The sequence below is a fragment of the Rosa rugosa genome, chromosome 6 (assembly GCF_958449725.1).
Source record: "Rosa rugosa chromosome 6, drRosRugo1.1, whole genome shotgun sequence".
In the NCBI taxonomy this organism is placed as follows: domain Eukaryota; kingdom Viridiplantae; phylum Streptophyta; class Magnoliopsida; order Rosales; family Rosaceae; genus Rosa; species Rosa rugosa.
Genome location: NC_084825.1, coordinates 22,529,281 through 22,537,987, shown reverse-complemented (window position 1 = coordinate 22,537,987; position 8,707 = coordinate 22,529,281). Strand labels below are relative to the sequence as shown.

At 40.0% G+C, this 8,707-nt stretch overlaps 1 protein-coding gene across 1 annotated transcript; it reads left to right on the top strand.

The window, feature by feature from the left end:
* Window positions 1-5,050: 5,050 nt before the first annotated feature.
* LOC133718449 (LRR receptor-like serine/threonine-protein kinase EFR) lies at window positions 5,051-7,289 on the top strand. The gene is made up of 2 exons (XM_062145288.1): window positions 5,051-6,679; window positions 6,795-7,289. Exons 1-2 carry the CDS (start codon window positions 5,134-5,136, stop codon window positions 7,214-7,216), a joined length of 1,968 nt encoding a protein of 655 aa, XP_062001272.1. The 5' UTR covers window positions 5,051-5,133; the 3' UTR covers window positions 7,217-7,289.
* Window positions 7,290-8,707: the final 1,418 nt, after the last annotated feature.

Genomic DNA, 8,707 nt, shown 5'->3' with positions numbered 1-8,707 from the left:
GTGGCAGAATGGTCTTATATTTTAGTCAAGCGTGTGCGCCATAGTGCACATCAGTCTTGCTGTGTTCCATTTACTGTTGAGGCAGTTGAGCACTTAACTAATATTACATAGTGGATGAATCCAATTTTCTAATTTTGAAATCTGAAAAGAAGAATATTGGTTGAAGATATTCTCATTGATAGATACAGAAAATGTTTTATACAAGAGAGGTCTAAAAGTACTTGAGTCCTACTACAACAATCTAGGAATTAATAAGGTAAGTAATCTACGTAATCTCCTAAAGTAATATCTCAACAATCCTGATTCAATTACAATTATGATACACAATATTTTCTACACTCCCCCTCAAGTTGGAGAATGAATGTCACAAGCTCCCAACTTGCGAATCAAAGGAATGAAAACTTCCTTTCCCAAGGCGTTTGTGAAAACATCAGCTAATTGAAAAGAGGAACTCACATGCTTTGTAGCTACTGAACCATCTTGAATCTTGTCCCTGATATAGTGACAATCCATTTCAATATGTCTGGTCCTTTCATGAAAGACATGATTAGCTGCAATATGCAAAGCTGCTCTATTGTCACAATACAGCAAAGCAGGCTTTGAATGAAGAATATTCAAATCTCTAAGAAGACTCCTCAACCACGTCAACTCACAACAAGCTCCTGTCATTGATCTATATTCCGCCTCGGCAGAAGAGAGTGAAACTGTCTTTTGTCTCTTTGATTTCCAAGAAATTAGTGAGGAACCAAAAAATACACAATAGCCTGTAGTGGATCTTCAAGTCATGGGACAACCAGCCCAATCTGAATCACAGTAAGCACGAAGTCTAAAATCACTTTGTGAAGAAAAAAACAGTCCTTGTCCTGGCGTATTCTTGAGATAGCGAACAACTCGTAAAGCTGCTTCCATGTGAGGTTTGCGTGGCTCATGCATAAACCTGCTCAACACATGCACTGAGTAAGTTATATCAGGCCTTGAGATGGTGAGATAGATCAATCTGCCAACCAATCTCCTGTAGTGTGAAGCATCCTTAAGCAAATCTCCCTTGTTAGATAATTTCAAACCACGCTCCATAGGAGTATCAACAGGAGCTGCTCCCAATAAACCTGCATCACTGATAATTTCCAATGCATACTTTCTCTGAGAAATATAGATTCCATTCTTGGAACGAGAAACTTCTATGCCAAGAAAATACTTTAAATCACCAAGATCCTTAATGCGAAAGCTGCTGTTGAGAAAGTTCTTTAAAGCAGAAATGGTGATGGGATCATTACCAGTGATTAATATGTCATCAACATATATCAATAAAGCAGTGAATGACTTCCCCTGTTTACGAGTAAATAATGAGTAATCTGCCTTAGATTGAATATACCCAGCTGATCGAATAGCATCAGAGAATTTTGCAAACCATTGCTGAGAAGCTTGTTTTAAACCATATAGAGATTTGTTAAGGCGACAAACTAAGTTCTCCCCCTGTCGCCGAAGACCAGGAGGAGGAGACATGAAAATTTCCTCATCAAGATCACCATGTAAAAAAGCATTATTGACATCTAACTGGTGAATTGCCCAATTTTGAGCAGCAGCCAACGATAACAAGCATCGAACAGAAGTAATTTTCGCAGTAGGAGAGAAAGTTTCATGATAATCGATACCTTCCATTTGAGTGAAGCCTTTAGCAACCAAACGGGCTTTGTACCGTTCAATAGAACCATCTGAGCGATGCTTGATTTTATAAACCCACCGACAACCTATAGGTGTCTTTCCAGCTGGTAACGGGGTGAGAGTCCAGGTGTTATTGGCCTCTAATGCTTGCAATTCACAACGCATAGCTTCTTGCCAATCCGGATGAGGAGCAGCTTCAGCATAAGTGCGGGGCTCAGTAGCCTGGCTAATCTGAGCAATAAAAGACTGATGTGCAGGAGTATAGCGGTGATATGAAATGTAGTTGCACAAAGGATAGCGCGTACCTTTGACAGAACCTGGAAACGAAGAAGATGACTGATTTGGGAAGGCGGAGGTGACCTGCGAACAGATGTAATCGCTTAAACGGACCGAGGGCTGGCGTGGCCGGGCAGAGCGACGAAGAGGCTGTGGGTCTGGGGAAGGTAGTGGCGATTCCGGGATAGGTGGCTGGACAGCCGGCTGCGGTGCAGCAGGAGACGATTGCTGTGTGATGGAATTGAGTGGGGATGAAGGTGGATCGGATGGGGGCGAGCTGGATGGAGGCGGACAGGCGAGTTGCTGCAGCGAAAGATCAGAGTGCGGCTGGGAGAGCTGGGACGGCACTGGGTGAAGGTCGCGCTGGGTTGGAGAAGAACTGGAAGAAGGAGACGTAGGATCGGGTTCTTCAGATTGACTGGGTTGAGTAGGTGGTGGGCCTGGGGATGGCTGGGCGATCTGGGCTGACTGGGTTGAAGACGTGGGAGCTGTGATGTGGGCCAAAGGACGAATTGGAAGGGAATGTGGTTCAGGAGTAGACTGATATGGAAAAATATGTTCATGAAAAACTACATCACGACTAGAAAAAATTTTGTGAGTAGAGAGATCGTAGAGTTTATAGGCCTTCTGACCAATGGGATAACCGATGAAGATGCACTGGACAGCTCTAGGAGCAAATTTATGTGTGATATTGACGGTAGTAGCATAAGCTAGACAACCAAAAACACGAAGGTGATGAAAAGAAGGAGATTTGGAATAAAGACGCTCAAAAGGTGTATTAAAAGAGAGCAATGGAGTGGGTAAACGATTAATAACATGCACAGCAGTAAGTACACATTCTCCCCAAAATTTTGGAGGAAGGTTAGCCTGAAATTTAAAAGCGCGGGCAACCTGGAGGATATGGCGATGCTTGCGTTCCACTACCCCATTTTGTTGGGGCGTATAAACACAAGAATGCTGGAAAAGGACTCCATTATCTTGGAAAAATTTTTGAAGAGAAAGGAACTCAGCCCCATTATCACTGCGAAAAGTTTTAATCTGTGATGAGAATTGAGTAGATGCAAAAGCAAAAAATTGTTTTACTAAAGATTGAGTTTCATGTTTATGTTGCATTAAAAAAACCCAAGTAAAACGAGAATAATCATCCACAATAGTAAGAAAATAATGGGCACCAGAAAGAGAAGAGAATGTTTATAAGGACCCCAAATATCACAATGAATAAGATCAAAAGGTTGAACAGATGAGATAGAACTAGTACCAAAAGAAAGACGACTCTGCTTTGCTAATGGACAAACATCGCAAGCATGATGCGAATTAAGAGAAATATTTAAGAAATATTTAGCAATATAATGTAGAGGACGAGACGAAACATGGCCCAAACGACGATGCCAAAGGTTGGTAGAGGACATGGTGAGGTGACAGGCAGGTTGAATGGGTGATGAATGATGTGGTTTGGTTGTGGTTTTCTCCGTCGCTAATGCCACCAAATAGTAGAGACCGTCACGTTGCTTACCCAAACCAATCGTTCTCTTCGAAACCAGATCCTGCAAAATACACCAATATGGGAAAAAAGTCACAGAACAATTCAAGCCCCTTGTCAGACGACTGACCGATAACAGATCAACTTTGAATGTAGGCACACACAATACATCACGCAAGTAATACACAGAATTCAGAGGCAATGATCCTTTTGCAAAAATATTAGCCTTCTCTCCGCTAGGTAATAACACAGGAGGCAATGAACAATTTTTACTCTTATGCGAAAATAATTTAGGAGATGAAGAGATGTGATCCGTCGCCCCGCTGTCAATGATCCAGCTGCGGGAAGCGATCTTAGATAAACCTGAAGAATAGGACTGATTGGGCTTGTTGCTCCTAATAGCCATGGCAGCTGAATGTGATTGAGGACTAGAAGAATCATCAGATCCTTTGTGATTCAAAATAGCCAAAACTTGCTGAAATTGTTGCTCGGAGAGAGGATTGCAACCGGAGGAACCGTCTTGCCGATTAGATTGATTTGGTCGATTATGTTGATTGAACACTATCACCAAGGCCGGATGATCAGAATGATCAATGAAAAATGATTTGAAATTTTGATTTCCCATGAAGACGAGATCGAGGACTGTTGTACGAGATATAGAGTACAACGGAATGAGAAGAAAATTTGTTGCACTAGAGACAAGGTGCAGCGGCTATGGATTCAGGATTCTAGTCCTGCTCTGATACCATGAAAAGAAGAATATTGGTTGAAGATATTCTCATTGATAGATACAGAAAACGTTTTATACAAGAGAGGTCTAAAAGTACTTGAGTCCTACTACAACAATCTAGGAATTAATAAGGTAAGTAATCTACGTAATCTCCTAAAGTAATATCTCAACAATCCTGATTCAATTACAATTATGATACACAATATTTTCTACAAAATCTTAACATGCTAAGAATGCCGGATACCAACTGATCCCCGTGCAAATTTCAGAACACTAATTAAGGGGGATCCCATAAAGATAACACATCACAATTTGTCAGAGTAGGGTTAGCCATGCCAAGAAAATGTTATCTGAAACATAGAAGCATCGCTGTTGTTTAATATTGGTTTATAATGCAAATTTGATCATACTGCACTTTTACGATGCATATGTTGAATTAAACAAGTCTAACTACCTAAATGAATAAGGAAACATCAAATTAATAAAGAAATTAACATCGATATATAATCCTGCTTCCCAGTTAAAATACCAATCCGCGGACTCTAAGGTCTCCAAGACGCCATTAATTTCATTTTTAGCTGAGATTTCAAGAATTGGAATTTTCGGGGTTCTGAGGCCACTACGTGCATGTTCAACGTTTGCGACCACATAGGAACCCTCATATGTGGCTATTATTTTTCTATAGCTCATTAGTCCAGCTGAAGACTGGAGTCAACTGTATATGATTGAAAATTCAATGGAGAAAAGAAAACTGGTGTGGATTGAGAGTGAATTGCGTTGAATGAGTCATAGAATTAGTCCCCCTTTTATACGGATGACTTTGTTTATGATGAGATTGGCAAATCTGTGGCCTATAGACTCAAGCTATTCACCATTTTTTTTCTCTTCAGTCTTCACAGCAACTTGAGAAACCTTGCATGAAATTTTCATTTTAAACTCTGCCTCCCAAATTCAAAAACTGAGCTATACTTTCTGGCCTAAATTAATGGAGATCTCATGCATGGGTGTGAGGATTTGCTTAGTATATATGCTACTGTTTCCCCTGATGATCATCAACTTGGCCTCTTCAAATCTAAGAGGAAATGAGGTGGAAAGACTATCCTTGCTTGCCTTTAAATCTGAAATAGTCAGTGATCCTCTGGGGATCCTTAGCTCCTGGAATGATTCCTCCAACTTATGTGATGAGTGGCGAGGGATTACTTGCGGCCGAAGACACCAGCGAGTCACGGTTCTGGACCTCCAGTCCAGCCACCTGATGGGTATTCTATCTCCACACATCGGAAACTTGAGCTTTCTCAGGACATTAAATCTCCAAAGCAATAGCTTCAACCACACCATCCCTCAAGAAATTGGTCGATTGTCCCGGCTGCAAGTACTACACCTCGGGAACAACTTCTTCGAAGGTGATATCCCAAAAGAAATTAGCCGATGCACAAATTTGATAAGTTTGCACCTGAACGGAAACATGTTGCATGGGAGAATTCCTGAATCTTTGAGTTCTTTGCGGCAGATTCAAGATTTTGACCTCTCTCGTAACAACTTGTCTGGAACAATTCCCGATTATTTGCAGAATTTCACCTTCTTGCTCAATTTGAACCTATCCTTTAATGATTTTGAAGGTGAAGTAGGAGTTTTCAGGAATACAAGTGTGGTTTCTATTATGGGAAACACACGAATTTGTGGAGGTGTACCTCAGTTAAGATCGGTCAATTTTATCTCTAATCGATCCAACTCAAATAAGCCAAAATCATTTTCTAAGTATAAACCAATTATCCCATTTTTTTGTGGGACAATTGGAATTATTATCTTAGTGGTGTGCTTTGTACGCCTCTATAGATCAAGAAAAGCAAGAGTTGAGCAAAGAAAAGCAAGAGTTCAGTCAACTTCAGAACGATCATTGGACATTTCATTCTTAAAGTTGTCATATGGAGATCTCTTTCAAGCAACTGGTGGGTTCTCTTCTTGGAATTTGATTGGTGCCGGTAGTTCTGGTTCTGTGTTCTGGGGAGTTCTCGATCAGCCAAAAGAAAGAATTGTTGCTGTCAAAGTACTCAATCTTCAAAACGCGACTACTTCTAATAGTTTCATAGCTGAATGTCAATTCTTGAAAAACACTAGGCACCGAAATCTTGTCAAACTAGTGACTGCTTGCTCTAGTATTGATTTTCAAGGAAATGAGTTCAAAGCTTTGGTTTTTGAGTACATGATGCATGGAAGTCTAGATGAGTGGCTGCATGATTCAGCTGACAGAGTAGTTGAGCTACCCATTGTGGAGGTGCATTTGAATCTTATCCAAAGGGTAAATATTGCCATTGACGTAGCTAGCGCTTTGGATTATTTGCACAATTATTTTCACATCCCAATAGTTCATTGTGATTTAAAGCCCAGTAACGTTCTCTTGGAAAAAGACATGACTGCCTGTGTTTGTGACTTTGGTTTGGCAAGTTACCTCCCAAACACTTCTTGTCCGGTTTCTTCGCTAGAACGCTCTTCCAACTCGATAACGGGTACCATTGGCTATATTCCCCCAGGTAATACTGAATTGACCAATGCTTCAAATTCTTTCCTGAGATTTACAAGAAAATGCAACTTCTTTATTTTAGTTTATGACTATAACCAATATGCTTTTATGCAAATAATGTATAGAGTATGGCATGGGAAGTAAGGTGTCAACCTACGGAGACGTGTATAGCTATGGAATCCTGTTACTGGAGATGCTTACTGGTAAGAGGCCAACAGATGACATGTTTACAGACGACATCGACTTGCACAATTTTGTTCTGATGGCTTTGCCTGAACGTGTGAAAGAAATATGTGATCCTGTGCTTCTTCAAGAAAAGGAAAGCAGCACTAGTACAAATCCTGCAAGCAATAGGAATGATGTCCAAAATGATGAAACACGAAGAGTTGAAGAGTGCCTTATTTCCATTGCTAGGATAGGAGTTGCTTGTTCTGTGCATTTGCCCAAAGCGCGAATGGAGATTGGGAAAGTTTTAGCTGAACTACGTGTAATCAGGGATGTACTGACTGGAACCAGGATGCCTAGAGAGCACATGATAACTGCTTAAGGCCTTAGCTGCCAATGATACGGTTGGTTGCCGGAGAGTCCAACATAGTGTGATGGATAAACCAGCTTTCACTATTTGGTGAGTTCAATATATCATTTAATTATGTAAAACTCCCTAGAATTTGTCCAGATCGATGTTACTACAACAGTTCATTGAGTCATTTGTATTTATTCACAAGGAAACTAGAAATAACCAAACTGAGAATACCTTTGTTTGCGGTGTTCTGATTGAGAATCAAATCTCTTCTTCTAAGACACATTTTAAGACAAATTTTAGCAAACAGGCTCTGCATCGCACACTAAAACCTCCTCAAATAGCACCTCTCTGATTTCAACAGTAAGCCTAATTTTCTGCCTAATATTCTCCTGCAGAATTCAAATGTAACCTCTAACCAAATCTTCAGAGTGAAATAGAAACATTTCTCAACTCAAATTGAATCATGTTGAAGAAGTCGATATATCGAGTAAAGTTATGTCATTAAGAATGAGTCACTGGCCATTTGTTAAGAATGTTACTTGTCTGGCAACTTAGATTTCAGGACCAATTGTGTCATTGTCTCAATCCCTTATATACAATATACAGCTAGTAGATTGAATAACAAGTATTTATGATCATCATACACCACCTCACTCTTTACAAACCCAGTCTCCATGTGTGCCTCTCTATAATGCCTGCTTCAAGCTATCTAAAGTTCTTAAAGTTTTGGTATTTCACCATGCCTTACATTATTTTGGGATCGTTTTGCTCTTGAAAATGTTTGAAGCACGTACTTTGAAGACACAAGCACCAAGGAAATCTTGAAAGAGAAGCACTGTGGAATTGCTTAATTAAGTTTTTCCTTTAGCAGAACCCAGGACACAAGCTTGAATATACTGTAATACTCTTTGATTTGCTCACTCTGTCCATTTGATTTTCCTTTTTTCTTTTTCCTTCTCTTCGTTTTCCTAAATGCACCAAAGAGAATTTAATTCCAAACACAATTCCTCTTTCATATCAATACTCCAGCAATTAAGATGAAAATGAATCACTGACACAGTGACACCAGAACCAAAGGATAGTAATATAAACCACAATTCTATTAAGCACTATAAAAAGATATAAGAATGTTTCAGCTAATAATGAAAGACATGATAGGAGGGAGTTCCCCTAGTGCATGGATTGTCTTCTTGCAGTACATGCTATCGAATCAGGATCAGCTCCTATGTATGATGTCAAAAATTAAACGATACTTTGCTATATCAAGGTGGTCAAGGGCCCAAACACTACAAAAACTACGGTTCTACACTTGGAGACACCAACAGAGTCAGCAGCAAGTAAAGCTTGGATAGACTGAGGGGGATCCTGAAGAATATGAAGGCGTAATCCCAGTGCATTATTGGCAAGACCATCTGCAACACTATCCTGCTCTCGATATTGAATCAAATTTTTGAGAGAGCTATTGAGATTAATCTACAGTTTTTTTAGACCAACTCCACCACGGCACTAGAATCA